Source organism: Acipenser ruthenus, chromosome 6 (genome assembly GCF_902713425.1).
Source record: "Acipenser ruthenus chromosome 6, fAciRut3.2 maternal haplotype, whole genome shotgun sequence".
NCBI lineage: Eukaryota > Metazoa > Chordata > Actinopteri > Acipenseriformes > Acipenseridae > Acipenser > Acipenser ruthenus.
The window spans coordinates 34,477,521-34,496,689 of record NC_081194.1 but is presented as its reverse complement, the minus strand read 5'-3'; the positions used below and the strand labels follow the sequence as shown (position 1 = coordinate 34,496,689).

Below are 19,169 nucleotides of genomic sequence, written 5' to 3'. Positions count from 1 at the left end.
AAAAACATTGAGTGAAATAGCTCGCATCACTTGATTTTCAGGGTGTGGTATCCGAAGCATAATCAACAGGTACAGAGAAACATCATCTGTAATTGACAAACCCAGGACTCGAAGACCCAAAAAGCTGTCTAACAAGGATGAGCAATACTTGAAGGTAATATCCTTAAGGAATAGAAAGAAGACAAGCGTTGAATTGACAACAGAACTGGCAGAAGGCACAGGGGTCATTGTCCATCAACAGTCCAAAGCACCTTTGACCATTGTTCCATAGTCCAATTTCTGTGTTCTGTATGTATTTTAGCCTTTTAGTCTTGTTCACCTTTCTTAACAGAGGTATTCTTACTGCAACACATCCTTTAAGTTCTGATTTCAAGTGACCTTCTTACTGTTGATTTGATGGACTGTTTCAGTAACATGGCATGAAAGGGTGGGTTACATGAAGCACACAGATCTAGAAGGGGAAGGGTGAAAGCTACACCAAGACAAAAGTGCACAGAAGGGGCACAAAAGCAATGCAAAACATCTTGGAAAAATCTCTAGGCTGCACATAGTAATTATTATGAGTTTTCATACTTTTTTAAATTGTGTGGTAGTCTGCAAGACGTTTTTCATCGATTTAGTGCCATGTTGGGGAAGGTTGGTCTTTGTCCGTGAGCATTTGTATTAATTTAAAAAAAAAAAAAAATGAAAATTAGTATTCTTTTTAATATTTATAGCGATGAAGTAATTGTGTGTTATAGTTTTAAAGATGTTTCACATTGTTTTAGTGACCTGTCCAGGCAGTTTTGTCTTGGTCCGGCTTACCCAGATTGAAAGATGAACTAGCAGTGTGTTGAATCAAGGCTGTTCACTTTTTTTAATAAAGAGAAAATAAAACAATGACAAATGTATCGCATGCAATTTTCTCATATCAATTACAATGTGTCATTATTTACCTGGGTTATGGATTGAACTAATATTTTGACAATATGTTACTATTGATCCGCAAATGTCTTTTTTTGTGTAGTTTGCTAATCTCAGTTATAAGAGATAGAACTCCATACAATAGGATACACTTGGCGTTACCCTGGGGCATGGCATTTTTTTTTTTTTTTAAATATAGAAAAGCCAGCCTTAATGGAGTACTACTACATAGGGCTGCGGCTGCCTTGTTTTTATTATCGGATACTGGATACCTTCGGGAAATACGTTCTTCATATAGGAATTACACCTTTGGTGATGTCATTATAATACTTAATAGAAACACATAATTTGCATTGCTCCAAACGTATGTATTTTTTCAAAGAGCCTTAATTAAAAACTGTATATTGCCTAAAGAGAAACATAGATTATTGATCAATCCCATGTAAAACAAGAGTTCCGAGTTCCACCTTCTCCGGCTTTTTGCCAGACCCAGCTGTATGTAGAATGTCGAAATTTCACCTTTCAAAGTTTTTTTTTTTTTTTTTTTTTTTTTCCTCGCATGGCCCTAGTGCTCTTCTGTAGAATTTCCATCTTATTGGACCTTGTCCTGTAAATAAATTAAACATTTTAGCAAATTATACCAGAACGATATCTGAAAGGTCTATAAGATAAAAGCATATTTATAAGGCAGTTGTCGTTAACACCATGTCTGGTTTCACAGACCCCGATTAGCACTAATCTTGGACAATCTTACCTAAGGTAACATTTGGTAGCATAAGACTAATGCTAATCAGGGTCTGTAAAACCAGCCTGTACTGAGTGACAGATGTACATTAAAATGGAAGAGCAAAGCATTTCCATTGGGACACACTATACCAACACAGTTCCATGGAAATGTGAGTGAGTACAAAAAACCTATAGGTGTCTTTCTGCAGTAACATCTAATGTGATATTCCAATAATCTTGATGCCAGAATGGTTGACTTACATTCTTGTATCTTGAGGATTTGGCAAAATCTGTTTAGTTACCTATAAAACCTGCTGTAATGTTGTATAGCCTTGTAAAATTAATCCAGACAAAAGATTTAATTTGGAAAAGCAGTGCTTTTATTTTCCCCTCTTCAGGAATGTTTGCTAGCATTTGACATTTGTAGCACTATAATAAAATGCTTCATGTTTATTTAAGACGTTTTTTTGATAAAGATGTTAGAAATGGCTACTTCAATTAATATACTGTCCTTAGAAAGATCCTCAGGCAGAACAGCCTTTATATGTACCTTGATTTATATACATAGTACAAGTTCATGGATCATGCTTGTAACCAAAAACTAAGACTAAAGGGATCATAAACTTACTACCACTAAATGGACCAACAAGAGGCTTCACAGTACCGGACTTTGGTCCAACCAAGTGCTAAATTATTTATTAACCAATAAAACCTCCATCCCAGTCCTGAATGTAGTTAATAATTGTTTATATTAAATCAAGAGTTTAAAGGCCTTGAGGACCAAAGATTGTCACCATTTCTATAAAATCAAATGAAGACACTCAGCTCATGAGGTAAAGTGCCAACTATAAAACAAACAAAAAAAAATACAACTTTAGGGTTAAGATGGAAAGATATGGTCCCCTCCCTGTTGTTCTTTGGTTGTATCCAATTCTACAGGAACCAATATGGGGGATTTTGGGGTCAACTTTCTATCAGCAGGCTACATCCAAAACACCTACTGTATCTGCAGCCTTTTGAGCCTCAACAGCTTAAGACTCCCTGCATTTAGCAGCACAGGTTACAAACTGAATACAAATATGAATTGGTACCTTGAAGACTAAAAAACACTAGAATTCTTTCTTCAGGGATAGTCAAGATTTATTTGGGAATCTACTTCAAATGTTTTTAAAACAGAACAAACAAAGAATCTTAATCTAAACGGTAATATAGCTTTGCTGTCTTTTTTTTGATAAAACATAACTGATTGTACTGAAAGATCATGAGAAAAATACTTTTAACAAATATCTAAACATTTTTTAATTGTTAAAGAAAATAAATATATACTGCATGTTGAAATGTTCTGTGTTTGATCATTGCTGTATAAGTGAAACTGGAGTGATGATTCACGATTTGGCAGCTTCATTCCAAAGGTGACATAAAAACTTAGTCATTTATTAATGCCAGGATCATACTGTGAACAAAGAAAACAAGACAAAATCAGAGATTTACAAGGTAGAGCAAATAAACAGTTAGGCCATCTTGAAGCCTGGGTTTATATTTCACCGTTCACCCTAGCTGCTTGGCCTACTTGTGGGAACAAACAAGCAGCACTCTAGAATTGCATATTATAACTACCCATGCCAAGTTTCACCAAATTCATATGGGCAGTAAGTTCAATAGATCATGTTTTAGAACCTTGAAAAAGTAGGTCACTGTAGTTAGGATAACTTCTTATGACAAATGGCAATGCAAAGTTTAATAAATTGCTTACTGGATAAAGATCCGACAACATCATGGACACAGCATCAAGATGCCAATTAAGTTTAACTGAACCTGATTTTTTTAAAAACCTAAATAAGTTATTAATCAGATACTTTGAACACATTGCATTTCAGATTGTATGACATAACTCTAAGGCTTCCTGTGAAAATAAATGTAAATGATCTTTTTGATGTTTCTGCTAGTCCATACATGTTTATGATCAGTTTTACTCCCCCCCCCCCCCCTCCCTGTTTTTTATAATGTTTTGGACCTAGCAGCCATCAAAGCTTTGGTTTTGTACAAGGAGTGCACCGGCAATACAATCACTCGGAGGGACTCAATTTTGATAAGAGACACAAAAGCCGGCTGGCAAATGCCCATCAACCTTCAGCCAGCGCTGCGTCCACTGGCACAGGGAATAAAAGACAATGCCAGGTTGCTAAATGCAATAAAAACGTTTTCTGCGTAGATTGTACTTAGAAAGCTGTAATAAAACTCTGAACAGACAGCCAGCCTTTGAACTCCATTTCACTCAAAGCGCTTTCACGTTGCATAAGTTATGTTATATTTTTGTTTTATGCTATTTTTATAACAAGTTATTTATGTTTTATAATTTTATGTGCATACAGCTTTCTACACCTGTTTACACAGAAGTTTATTCCGTAAAGTTTATTTTTTCAGTTTTTCATGTTTATGTATATGTGCTCTTTTTGAAAAAAATAAAAAAGTTTTATTTTCAATGTAAATACAGTGTTTCTGCTCTGAAAATGTTATGTATGATGTTCACAAATAAAAATAAAGTTGTATCCGATTGTTTGTTTTTTATTTTCATATCAAAGCTGTTTTAAAATGGAGCCGCACATTTTGCGGGGGCGGTGGTTGTATGTAGTCCGAAATCTCTGCGGTTCTAGTGTTAACACATTCATTTTCATGTAATGGGGATTGCTCTAAAATGCATCGTGCTACCCCCAAAATGGACTTGATGGATTAGTTTTGAAAAGCAAAGACAAACCCTTCAATTATATTAAAAGGTGTAGTCCATGATATTTTACAATCCAAAGCCCTACATCAATTCCAGCACTACTACAGTATTTCTATTGCTCCTCTTGTTTGCAGCTGAACATTTCTTAGCTTTGATAAATATCTGAAGGTACACTCCATATATTGGTGTCCTTCCTCTGCTTTCTTTCCAGGTAGTGCCCACCTGCTTTACAAAAATATTAAAAGCATGTCGCCTCAAATTACATTTTCATAGTTTTACTGTCCTCTCACCTTTTTATGGTGTTTGCATCCGAGTAAGATGACAATGAAAAGACAATGCAATCAGAATCTACATGCTCTTTAAATGACTTATTGAATGGAACACAGAGCATTGAGAGGGGACTCAAATACCACAATACCGATGTTCGTTTCTGCACCCCACTAATACAAGGCCATTCTGTCCACTGTGCATGTAGAGGCTTGTATTCATACTATAAAAAATACTTACCTGTACAGGTAGATAAAGAAACAAAGTAGGTGGAAGCCAAGTTTGATCATGGCTTCCTTCATGTGTGATTTCAGCTGCCCTCGATTGTGAATCTCGGTGGGGTCAAATACACCCATGTTTCCCAGGGGCACCCGAATAAATCTTGGAATAAAATGCAAAAAAATCATTGTCACAATTTAGTAATATTTTTTGCATACTGTTGATTTGCTTTTTAAATGGTGAGGTGCGACTGTCAGAGTTGGCATCAGAAGGTGCCATGAGAGCTCTGCAAGCGCACCTTAACCCTGACCTATTTTTAATACATATTTGGGGAAGTTGTAACCTTTATGTTTAAATGGTTTGCTCTTCTATTTACATTTTTTTTTACCAATATAACAAAAATACTATTGAGCTGAGCTGCATGTCGTAGCATCAATATGATGGATTAGAAAAGCTTCAAGGAGGAATTATTCCTGCAATTGAAACTACCTTTAGGGAAAACCAATATTGTAAGATTTGAAAGTACAGTGCTACTTTTGTAAACATAAGGGTAAATTATAAAACAAATGTAGTGTGCAGAAACCAGAGACAATTACCATTTTTGTTATGCATTTTAAAAAGTTATAATTGAAACATTTGGTTATTACATAAGTATATTTATGTAAATATACTAACTAAACACTCATGTTTTGTGTTCCCATAAAACACTTACATACATGGCCACACAATCTCTGCTTTGAAGAGTAAAGCATGTGCCTGTTATAATTACATTGTTTGTGTATTACAGTTGTTACTATGACAGGGCTCTAAACTGGAAAACAACAGGGCAAGGCAAAAATGGCCTTCAGTTCTATAAATTTGTAAAGGGCACCAAGGCCATTAAACTTGGGTCATGGCCAAAGTGTAGAATGTTGTGTAATTTTGCTTAGGGTTCATATATAAAGCTAATTATTAGCCACAGAAAGAAAGTTTAATTTAATAATAACAAATTATTTGTTCCGAAAATGCTGTTTTTTGGCAAAAGCTGCCTTTGTACATTTTGAATTGTATGAACTGTCCTGTGTGGCTACTGGCTTGCTGGCATGAGGGTGACTTTTGTCCACACAGGGTCAGAAAAGACGTTTGACAAACAGCTGTCATCACAGAGACCGCACAGAGAGCATTTCAGCGATTGGCAGACAGGGGTAAGCCATGCACTGAGAGGCGGCGAGATCCCTGACCAGGAAATTAAACCTCCCCACCGCCGCCATGGCCAATTGCATTGCTGCTGGGCAGCCCGCCTGCCCGGCAACCAGCAACCCAGGTTCAATTCGAGCCTGTGAGGATTTTAATAATATATTTTTTACACAATACAATATAATTGGTTTTAATATAGTGCCTTTCGCAACAGAGTTATCACAAAGCGCTGTACAATCAAGAATAAGCCATATGGAAAGTAACATTAACCTACTTTTAAAAATCATAAGCGAGTCAGCCTGGCAAATATTCTCAGGGAGGGAGTTCCAGAGTCTGGGCGCATAATTAGAAAAAGCTCTTCCACCCATAGAGACAAGGCAGAAGGAAGCAACAGAGAGCAGACCCGTTGGAGGAACGCAGAGTGCGACCCGGGTATGGCGCCACCAGCTCACAAATGTAATCTGGACCAAGTTCCCTACAAACCTTGTATGTCAGAAGTAGGAGCTTAAAATCAATTCTCACAGCCAATGTAAGGAAGCCAAGATTTAACAAAAGCTAAACTCTGAAATATCGTTCCCATTTGTAACATACAAAATGCTGAGGCACTCTGTTGCATTTATGGATAAACTGAAAACACAAACTTATTTTTATCATGAAATGGACAAATAATGATAATAAACACTCTAATACAATGTAGAATATTGTTTCCTACTGTCTTGGTTTTGTTGTGGTAAAAAAATTAAATTATGGGCTAACGGCAATTGAATGGCTGTTTTCTAAGATAGTATTATTGCACAGTAGAAATCCATGTGCTTGAAATAATTGTTTGTTTATTATTTGTTTGTTTGTTTCCCACTGATGTGACTTAACCAGGCAATCATGTTACTGTTTGGATCCAAACACATCCTAATTTGTTATGTACAGGCGTCTCCAGTTCCTCTAACAAAAATGGCACTGCGGCCATAATTGCCGTGAATAGACACACATTTTGATGGACATTACGGCAATTGTCACATGTCTGGCGTTAATTTCAAGCCCTGCTATTATCATTATTAGGTGGCCAAGCAACGAAGTTGCTGGAAGCCTATTGTTATTGTTAAAATTATTATTATTATGCCAAGTTTTCAAATGTCTGGAAAATCGACACCTTTGCACGAAAACTCATGTAATTTCACACGAGGCCTGTGAGCAGTTGTGCCAGCCTGAAAATGAAGGTCACAGGTCACATGGTTTGGTAGCCATATTGGATTTTTCAAGAATTAAAAAAAATATTCTTCTCCAATATGCCCTATATTTAGATTTGTTCAAGAGAAGTCGATTGGTCCCATGGTTCAGTGGCCATATTGGATTTGTCCAAAATATTGAAACATCTTCTTCTGTAAATGCCATCTGAAGCAAAACTTTGCATACATAGCCTTGGCAAGGTTGTCTATTAAAATTGTTCAAGGCAAGTCGCTACATAAAAAAACATGGTCATCACAAGCCAATCACATTTCTGCTATGATCAATTTGCATATAGTTGGATATATTAGAGTATTTATCTAAGGTAGAATGTTGCAGACTCATGAATCTTCACTTTCCTTTCAAAGAAGGTCCTGGATAAACCCATTCACACTTACCTGTACATATTCCAAGATGCAACAGGAAGGTTCAGGAGGAAGACAAACCAATGCAATGAAACTAACATCAGAGCTGTGGCTATTGCTTGGCCTACCAATTCTGGAACAACCCACTGTAAAATAACAAAAAGCAATAAATATGTAACAATCTTCACTTTTTATTTAGTTAATCACACATGCTAATACTGTGATAGTCTCTCTTCATCTGCCCAAAGCCAATTTAACTCTGCTATGGTAAGAGGTTTATATAGCAGATACTAATCCATAGCCTTAAAACATGCAATCAAAATAGAAGGTAAAACTTACAAAAAATGAAGTGATTGTAACAAATGTGCATTTATGAGGTGTTTATAAAGCCACTCTGAAGTTTCGTCCACTTTTACTGAAAAATATTATGCAGAAATTTTACTGAAGTGTGTGCTACTTGTTTTTGTCTAACCCATTTTCAAAGTTATTGATCAATATGGACACCATTACCGCTTCAATAGGGTTTTCATCGTTTACATTAAAAACAGTCCCGTTTTCATTAATTTAGCATAGTTTTTTCCACAACAGCAATCCAATTCTCATAAATTGTAGCTGTCAAGTACATTGGCATTAATATAACGCTGTGTTTAAGCATCATCAAAACATTTACCTAAATGGATGGTTGATCGTGCACTTAATAGCAATGTGCATAATGATAAACATCAGGTTAAAAAAAAAAAAAAAAAAAAACTTACTTTGTTTAATTTGGAACAACATGATCTTGCATTAATGTAATCACATTCTAAATCTGACAGTGTAATTATCTGAAAGAGGAGTTAAGGAGATGTTTTTTCATGTGTTTCTGGACACTTGCAAATATTATGAAAACATGTTTTGTCAAGTTAATAACTAAATTTTATTAAAAAGCATTCCACTTCGTCAATTTCACTCAGTATGTGTTTGCATCTGCTTTTTAAAACAATATATACAACAAAAAAATATCCTCTCGCTTCCTGATAGTGTCAGTTGAGCAACACGGTAAAATTAAACTAACGCGAGAAGCTGTAAAGCTGTGTAAACTGTACGAGCTATATTTTGAAACAAAGTACAAAAGAAATGTGTAATCCTACACACACACACACACACACACAAATACAAACAAAGGTTAATAGTAAGATTAGGATGAATTACAGGTAATCTTCCTAAACATTAATATTATACAATCATCTTTTCCCTGTGAAGTAATGTCATGATTTATATATATATATATATATATATATATATAGTAACTTGGTAACTTAAACAAATTGCTAGAACTCTTTATGTTGCAGTCTCAACGATTTCCTCCACCCACACATTTACTAAGCTTCTGAAACTAAACTAACAACAATGTTCTTGTTTGTGTGACATTACTTAACGGTTGAAAACTATCGACAACAAAATGTAAAGGATACAAAGTAAACTGATAGGAATATTAAAGCACAGCAATCGATCAAAGACAGAATGAACACAGCAGCCTCCATCTTCAACTTCAACTTCTCGTTTTGCTAACTTCCTGTGAGTAGAATTACATCCGACCGCTTGCTTGGAGTGCTACCGTGTTAGGGGCGGGTCGTATCATGATCGACAGGACGGAAGCAGGGTTGCAATTTGGCTTGCCCGTGCTGCCCGTCGATTACAATATTTCCTTTGTTGCTTTTAGCACATATTTTGGGCTTCGTTTGTTCCTAGACGCTTATATCAAAAGTAAAATAAATAAATAAATAACATATATTTGTGGTGAATGCATACATAAAAACTGTAAGTTCTCGGTCTCAGTGATGTCTGCACACTTATCACCCTCAGACCCGTACCCAGGTCCACTTCTCAAACCGCGTGCTGAATTTTTCAGCACTTTGTTTCGTTGAAGTTTGTCAGCAGTGTGAAGCAACAATAGGAAACAGTACTTCCGGTATTCAAAACGGCACAAACTTGGGCAAAGTATCAAAATATGAACCCAGTGTCCTGCACACAAAACAATAGGTTATTTCAAGATTGTTATATATATATATATATATATATATATATATATATATATATATATATATATATATATATATATATATATAGTTTATTTACAATTAAACTATATTTTATTTTTTTAATTCCAATATTATTTTATTTTTGTATTAGACTTTTAATTATTGTGTTTTTATAAACTAGCTTTTTATGTTCGTTTTTTTAAATTTTACAATTAAAATCACATTTTTGGTCTCTTAATTTAAACGTACTTATATTTTGTATTAGACTGTTTTTCATTGGCATGAAAGGTGCTATAGAAATGCAAACTGTACTGTTTCACTCTTACACCATAGGACACATATGCAGCAGTTTAATATGCAAGATAAAGATTGTGCCTCAATGAAAGGGGGTGGAATGCAATGTAGAGACATAGAGGGAATAGAGAATAGTGTTTTTGATATCAGATTTACGTCATTGTAAGAGCAACACAACATTTTATGAGAGGCGACTGGCTAAATCAGCAGTTTTCCTCTAATTCTCGGTTAATGGGCACAGTCAACCTCATTCCTGAGAAAAACAAGATTGTGCATCAATGAAAGGGGGGTGGAATGCTCTTCTTCCTTTTATCTCCTCCCTCATTAACACCTCTCTTTCCCTCAGCCTTCAAACTGCTCATGTCACCCCCATTCTTAAGAACCCTTCTCTTTACCCTTCCTCCGCTCGGACCTATCGCCTTGTCTCTCTCCTCCTGTTCCTTTCTAAAGCTCTCGAGTGAGCTGTCCACCACCAGCTGGCATCCTTCCTCACCGAGCACTCTCCTCTTGACTCTCCTCTTGACTCTCTTCAAGCCGGGTTCCGTCCTGCACACTCCACGGAAACCGCCCTCCTCTCTGTATCTGACTCTGTCCTCTCTGCTCGGGCTGCCTCTCTCTCTTCCAAATGCCATTCTCCTCTCCTCTCTCTCTGACCTGGGATTGCAGGCACTGCTCTTGCCTGGTTTTCCTTGTATTTCTCTAATTGTTCCTTCCAGGTTTGCTGGCGTGGCCCTCTCTCTTCTCCTCACCCCCTCTCTACAGGTGTACCTTAAGGATCTGTCCTGGGCCCCCTCCTCTTCTCACTCTACATCTGCTAGGTAAGTACTCTCATTTTCTCTTTTGGCTGATCCTACCACCATTACACAGATGATGCCCAGACCTTCCTCTCCTTTCCCTCTTTTAACTACCACATCTCCTCCCGCATTTCAGCGTGCCCCTTGGCTATCTCAACCTGGATGCATTCACACCACCTCAAACTCAAATTCAAATTCAAATTCAAAGGTGCCTTATTGGCATGACAACATTTGTGGTATTACCAAAGCAGTTAAAAATGCAGTATACAATATAAACATTACATTACGTAAACATTTTGAACATCAATAAAAGTAAATAAATGAAAAGGAATAATTAAATAAAGAGGTAGCAAATTAAAACTGTACACTGAACTCTGGTAAATAAACAAACAGCCCCCCCCCCCCCCCCCCCCCCCCCCTCTCCTGTCAGCTTCCCTCTGGAGAGCATTCACTCTATGTCCCTCAGGCTGTGACAGGACAGGCACAGATACTGGGCAGGCAGTGGAGCTGTGTATCCCTCCCACAGTAGGATTGCCACTCTCTCTTTACTGGTCAGGTGTGGGAATTGCAGGAGGAATATATTTATTTTTAAAGTGCATCTCTGTCCTGACTTCTCCAAGTTCACAGTCACCACATAGCCTCCTGTCCCTGGGTATCCAGGACTGTCTGTGTCATCCTGTTTCGATGGCCAGGTGGTGGTCACTGAGTCTCAACCTCTCTAAATCTGACCTCCTCTACTTTCTTTCTGCTTCCTCTCCCACCACAGACCTCTCCATCTCTGTGTAACAGGGTAAAGAATGCCCTGTTCAAATTTATTTTACACTTGTATGTTATTATTTTTATAAAATTACTATATGATTTGATTAGTGCACGCTTTGTGTTGTCTGACACTTTTTGATAATTGATTTGTATGGCCATCCTGGGGTTTGTATGTCTGTGCAGGAGTGGGAACGCAGTGTTTGGAGCGGGGAACGACCAGTAAATGGAGCATCCCGACAATAAATATTGGGCTGATGGTATGCCGGCGTAGAATAATGAGTGCGAACGACCCGAGTGTTTTTAGCCTATTTGGTAGTCGATTGGAGTTTAAGAAGTGCACAGAATAGGCTATATTGCGTATTGCGATGCTGGTTTCTCTCTCGCTCTCTCTGTGTGTGTTCCCTCCCCTGCACAGACATTGTGTGTGTGTGTGTGTGTGTGTGTGTGTGTGTGTGGTGTGGGTATTTGTACTTTTGTACCGTGGTGTTATTGTTTGTATTATGACAGTTTTACCGTGTCGTTTAATGTGTATCTCCACTTTATTGCTGGGTAGCAGCATTGTTGCATTTGCACTTTAATACTTGACCTCATTAATGTGAACCTTGTTTAACTGCTTGAAATCTTGCTACCTGTTAATAGGTGAATGGAATTGTTTTATTATATCAGTAACATTTCAAACTAGGTGTTGATATTGGAAGTTTACAATAAACAAATGCTTGTTAAAATGTATCTGTGATTTTCTTGGTGACCTTGTTCCTACATTTTTAGATCTGTTATCTGAATAAAAAGAATCTAAAGGATCTTCTGTAATTTGTTCGGTGCCTTATTGCACTGAACTGGTGTAGTCAGGCTACATTAGTACTTTTACATTCAACACTTGCTACATCTTGTGATATTTTGGAATTAAAGGCAGGTTTGTGGTGCGTTTGTACGCTTCTGTGACCTTGCAGGTGTTACATCTCTATCCCTTGAATACCACTCTCTCTCCACCTCCTTCTGCTAAAAACCTAGGTGTTGTTCTTGACCCATCTCCCTCTCCTTTTCTCACATCTCTTCCCTGACATGAACTTGCTGCTTCTTTCTTAGCAACATCTATCAAATCATTTTCTCACTTCTTATTCCACCCAGCTCCTGGTCCAAGCTCTCCAGATTTGAGCACTGTAACTCTCTCTTTGTTGGTCTCCCTGTTTCGGCTGTCCACCCCATTCAGCTCATTCAAAATTCTGCTGCTCATCTTGTATTCTCACAATCTCGCTACTCTCATGCTACCCCTCTGTCTCTGCTTTGTCCTCTCCTACCACTCTCTTCACCACACTGCCCCATCCTACCTCCAATCCCTCGTGTCTCCCTACACCCCCATTAGCCCTCTCTGCTCCTCCTCTACTGGCTGACTCATCATGCCTTCCCTTCACTCTCCATCCTCCCATGCCCGCTCCTTCTCTTCCCTAGCCCCTCTGTGGTGGAACCAGCTACCGGAGAACTGCCCTGTCTCTCACTGCCTTCCACCGCCTAAAGACCCACCGGTTTAGACTGCACTTCTAGATCTCTTGATCTGCCCGTCCTACTTTGCACTGGACTTCCCTGACCTACGCACCACATTACTGGATCCTCAGCTAATGCATCTTTGCACTATTGCATTACTATTATGTCATTGTAGTTATAATTTGTTGTAATCCTAACTTGTTGCATCCTAGTTCATATTGTATTTCAGAAATATCACTGTAAACTAAACTGTATTTAACTATTAAGCTTGCATTGTAAACCTGTAACACCTGTAAGTCGCCTTGGATAAAGGTGTCTGCCAAATAAATAATAATAATGTGTGAAATAGGTTCACCTTCACATACCTCACGGTGAAATGCATGCAATACACAAGTGTGAAGTAAATAATTTGATAGAAATGTTGCTGATATTGTAGATTGGTGTGTGTGTATATATATATATATATATATATATATATATATATATATATATATATATATATATATATATGGTTTCCATCATAGTAGCATAATCTAATCTACTCTTAAAAGGTGGACGAGACCATTTTTTAAAGACAATTTTTGAGAAATGAATATTGCTTTGTTGCATTTCATAATAATTTAAATGATTCAATTTCACCCCCTTTCATTGATGCACAATCTTTAGTTTTCTCAGGAATGAGGTTTGACTGTGACCATTAACTGAGAATTAGAGGAAAACTCTCATAAAGGTTTAGGTTGGCCAGGGTGTCCTTGGCTAACCGCTGTGGCTGCATGGTGAGTCTACAGTGTGAAAAAAAGCGGTCGGCTGACGGCACACACTTTGGAGGACATTGTGTGTTCGTCTTCGCCGCCGAACTTAAAAATAATAATTGGATATTCTAAACTGGGAGAAAATAATAAAAATAATTGGTGACTACAGCATTTAAAAAATAAATAAATACATGTATAAATTATGATAACAATCTTGAAATAACCTATTGTTTTGTGTGCAGGACACAGGGCACTTATTTTGATACTTTGCTCAAGTTTGTGCCGTTTTGAACACCGCAAGTAGTTGGGCTTATTGTTGCTTATTGTTGCTAGTTTCACGAAACTAAGTTTGTCTGTGTGATTACTTAAGCTATTAATTTATTCATCGCCATGGTTTACCGTGAATTTCCGGTATTACAAATTAAATGTATATTTTGGACATCAGTTAAAGGCTCAAGCCATTTATTTTTACAGAAAGAATCAATAAAATAAAATCATAAAGTCAGGGAAGGGAACTAGGGAGTTGAAAATGAAAATAAAGATGACTAATTGGATTTGTCTTTCCTTACCCTACCCTTTTTCTCCCTTTCTCTCTATCTCGCCTAAACACAACCTTCTCTCACACTCTGGTCTCCCACACTCTCCCAGTCTTTTCCACACACCCCCTTATATCCCCTCGTTCCCTCCCTTTGCACCCTACTCAGACCCTCGCCCCCATTCTTCGTGCCAAACCTGCACCCCAATTCTCTTACACACATCCACACAGAACATGCAACCCCAGCATGCATACACCCCCCATACAACCCCTGCACACACCATGCAACCCCTGCACTCACACACCACCTCTACACTATCCTGATTCTGCCCCTCCACCCAGGATCGCTACAATATATATATATATATATATATATATATATATATATATATATATATATATATATATATATATATATATAGGAGGTCTTCTTCTTGGTCGCTTTATATCTCTTGGGATTCAGTCTAGTATCTCCTCGGTCCAGCGATGGTCTTTTCTTCTTGCTACATGTCCGGCCCACTGCCATTTTAGTTTTTTCGTTCTTATAATAACATTGCATACTTTTGTTTGCGCTCTTATCCATTCCTTCCTTTTCCTGTCTCTTCTTGTTATTCCCAGCATACATCTTTCCATACTCCGTTGAGTCGTTTGTAATTTTTGAGTCATTTTTGCATTGAGGGTCCAGGTCTCGCATCTGTAAGTTAGCACTGGCAGCACGCATTGATGGAGGCATAAGGGTAGTTTCCCTTTCAGAACCATGCTTAATCTTCCAAAGGCACTCCAGCCCATTTTTGCTCTTCTATTGATTTCACACATAACTGTCCTAAGTATACGTAGTTATTGATTTCTTCAAGTTTGATCCCATTAACTTCAATTGCCTGTGGAGTGGTATATTTATTGAACATGACTTGAGTGTGGAGTCTTTTTCAGGTGATTCAAGTAGGCTCCATTGATCTTCAGCCTTATTATAAAAGCCCCTTATTTTCCCAATCCAGTGTTTTGAAGAGGGTCTTCTAGAGTGGCCATGAAGAGCTTTGGGGAAATTGTATCCCCTTGACAAACTCCTTTATTAATCTTGATTTTGTTGCTGTTTTTATGGAGTCTTACTGTGGATGTTGCATTCTTGTATATGGTGCTGATCAAGTCTGTACGTTTTCTCAATTCCTTGTTTTTTCAGAGAGCTTACAGATCTTGTATAAACAGAGTCAAAGGCTCAGTCGATGAATCCCAAGCAAAGTGGTAGTTCGTACTCGTTGCTGGTTTGAATCACTTGCCATACAACTTGAAGACAGGGGAGGACTGGGACCAAAAATCGGCCCAAGAGGTTAGGATCCACCGGCCGACATTTATGTCAAAATCAACATACCGAAATAATAATGAAGTCAGCGCACGCAGCGCGCCATCATGATGAAGTATCGGTAAAAAAAAATAGAAAAAAAAAATAATAATTTGTAACCCAGCTAGCTAGCTAGCTAGCAAAGGACGGCTAGTCGATTTGCTAGCGTAGCTTAGCATAGCTATACATAGCTGACTAGATCTCAAAAAGTGACTAACGTTACAAATATTGGTGTAGCCGTTTTATAAAAGCAATAAGGTACGAGAGGCTGTGATATATCGTGTATATAGTCACAGCTAGGGCGTTATTAGGTACGAGGCGCAGCCGAGTCTTTAATCTATTTTAATGCAACCATGAACTCTACTGCTTGTACCTGCTGTGCTCGACCCTGCCACAGCGTCATCTTCTTCAGTGGGCTCCCTAGGCTGAGTCGGCTGATTAACACTGGCATCCTGACGTCCCTCGCTCTCCCTACTACCAGCCGGCAGACGGAACATGTCCGTTATTTTTGTGCACTTTGCGGCATCTGCCTCGAGAGACCGTTGCCGTTTGTCTCTAATCTTTTCTGCACCACCTTTTCTTTTTCTCTCCATTTTTTACACTGACACTCATCCTTCTTCTTCTTCTTCTGGTTAATCTATAGGGCGATTTCCATCTATTATTTTAGATGATTAGCACCCTCTATCTATAGCCTTTGTCTGTCTTTGTTTTACTTTATTTTTCTGTCATCTTTATTTATTATAACTTCCCTTCTTTTCCTGTTTCCTTTATATATTTTGTCAGTATCTTTTCTCTATTCAGTCTCCCTTCCTCGTTCCCTTTTCCCAGCAAGTTCTTTACGTTGACCTCATATACCTCAATTTCCCTCAGCCTCTCCATTTTCCTTCTCTGCTCCTCATATTTCTCACATTTTAATAAATAATGCTCTGCTGTTTCAGCTACTTTACATTTTTCACACGTTCCATCTTCATGTTTCCCCAGTCTTAATAGATGTTCATTTAAAGAACTATGCCCAATCCTTAACCTATCCAACGCTCTTTCCTCTTTCCTTCCCAATTCTTTGTTCACCCAAATGTTATTTACCTGTTTCTCGATATTATGATAAAATCTTCCTTTTATGCTTTCATCCCATCTCTCCTGCCATTCTTTTACTATCATTTTTTTTCACATAGCCTCCCATTTCCTGCGATCCCAGAGGAATCACCATATCAATTTCCTCTCTTTTTAACCCACCTTTTGCTGCCAGATCTACCATCTCGTTGCCCAGAATGCCAGAGTGACCAGGAATCCAAACTAAAATCACTTCGATCCCCATTATTGCACATTCCTTATATTGTTGCATTATTTCAAACATGATATCTCTTCTATTAGTAAACTCCCCTTTTAATGCAATAAGCACACTTAAAAAATCTGAAAATATGACCTATTTTTTAGGCTTTATTGCAGCTATTTTAACTATTGCAAATATTATAGCTACCATTTCTGCAACATATACTGATAAATGGTCTGATATCCTCACTATTTTACAGATATCTAATTCTGGGATATAATATGCCATCGCTACTCTTCCTGTTTTTGGATCCTTGGATGCATCTGTATATATACATAGCGCCTCCATACTCTTCTCCTCTACAAAAGCTTGACTCTTTCTTTTCAGTTCAATTTTTTCCCCTCCTTTCTTCACTTGCTCACTCAATTCTATACAATAGTTTGGTTTTTCCATCAACCATCCCGGAAACACATTTATATTAACATTCTTTACCAACTTCAGATTTTCCATTCCCAAGTCCTTTATCCATTTTTGCATCCAATAGCCCCCATTTGTTTCCCACCTCTCCTTTTTATAATGATTAATCCATCTTCCATGCTTTTCCAAGGAGGAAATTCTGTATGCAGAGAGTTAGCCTTTATCCAATATTTTGTACTTAGCCATTTTCTCCTTAGTTCCAATGGCATCTCATTTATTAAAACCTGCATAGCATTTATTGGAGCAGATTTCATAGCTCCTATACACACCCTTATTGCTTTAGCTTGCAATTTTTCCATCTTACTTTTACAAGTTCCCACTAGAATCTGACTTCCATAATCTATTACACTCCTAATTAACCCTCTGTATATCATCATCATACTAGTTTTATTTGCTCCCCAACTCGCCCCTGAAATACTTCTTAGAATATTTATCCTTCCTTTACATTTATCTATTATAGTATTTATTTGTTTTCCCCAAGTTAATTTTTTATCAAACCACACTCCCAAGTATCTAAATGGCTCCACCTCTTTAAGAATCTTATCTTGGTATAATAAATTTAACTTCTCCTGCTCTCTTCTTCTTCGTGAAAATAATAGCACCTGTTTTTGTTACTGATATTTTAAAGCCCCATTTATTTGACCACGTTTCCAGATTATTCATTGCCTCCTGCAATTCCCTCCTAACTATTTCAATATGTTTATTCCTTTTATAAATAACCCCATCATCAGCAAACAGACCTACAGATATTTTCGATCCTACTAAAATATCCTCAGCTAAATCATTTATTATTATATTAAATAGCTAAGGGCTGATAACACTTCCTTGAGGAGTTCCATTTTGCATCTCAAATCTTTCAGAGAACTTCCCCTTAATTTTTACTTTAAATCCTCTTTCCTTCAGAAACTCTCTGATCCACCACAAAGTCCTCCCTTTTATCCCCAATGATGCTATTTTATATATTAAACCTTCTTTCCAGACCATATCATATGCTTTCTCTATGTCAATAAAAACTGCTCCAGCCACCTTATTCTCACTTAATGCCTCCTTGACTTCAGTAGACAATCTTACCAACTTTTTACAAAAGCCACTTTATAATCACTCATTAATTTTTTAGTTTCCAAAAAATACCACATTCACTCACACACCATCCTTTCCATAATTTTACATATAGTAGCCGTGTGGCAAAGTGCCCCGCCCCTGTGTGCATTTGTGTGATCTGTGTTGTATGTTGCGTGTGTGTGTTAATGTTGGTGTATAGATTGGTACACGGGATATAAACGGGTCTGTGTTTCACGTGTGTTTAAAGTGTATAATTATATTTAGGCACGAGGATGGCACATCACTTCACGTGCAGATAAAATGTGTATAATGTGTGGCACGGGGTTGCACGTAATGAATTCACGTGCTGGGATTCAAGTGAGTAATTAATTAGTAATTGAATCCCAGCACAACAGTATATATAGATGCACAGTTTCACTCAGTCGGGGTTGGTGTTCGGTGAGTGGAGAACGGGAGAGAGAGAAGGAGAAAAGAAAGTAAAGTGAAGTAATTAGTGTTATCTGCTCACCGTGTTTGTCCGTTTGTCTGTTCACTGTTTAGTCCGTTTTGTTTATATGTTTCTTTTGGCGTCAAGTGCCGTGTCCCGTGTTTTCTGTTTAAACCTTTTATTTTGTCATTAAACGCTGAGTGCAGCCATTGCACTCAGCATTTCTCATCACCATCACCGTCTCTGTGTATTCCTTTTCTGGTCTGACGCCACCCACTCTGGCCGTCTTTGTGACACGTGGTGTCATCGTGGGATAACAGCGCCTCCAAGCGTCAGACCAGGAGAGGGGGTTTTGTGT

The 19,169-nt window shown here is 37.7% G+C and overlaps 1 protein-coding gene across 1 annotated transcript; it reads right to left on the bottom strand.

Moving 5' to 3' along the window:
* Positions 1-1,069: 1,069 nt before the first annotated feature.
* cnih4 (cornichon family AMPA receptor auxiliary protein 4) lies at positions 1,070-9,232 on the bottom strand. Its single transcript, XM_034017156.3, has 5 exons — positions 9,057-9,232; positions 8,358-8,426; positions 7,636-7,748; positions 4,862-5,002; positions 1,070-3,082 (listed from the first exon to the last, which is right to left on the bottom strand). The coding sequence occupies exons 1-5, from the start codon at positions 9,123-9,125 to the stop codon at positions 3,055-3,057; spliced, it is 420 nt and encodes a 139-aa protein (XP_033873047.1). The 5' UTR covers positions 9,126-9,232; the 3' UTR covers positions 1,070-3,054.
* Positions 9,233-19,169: the final 9,937 nt, after the last annotated feature.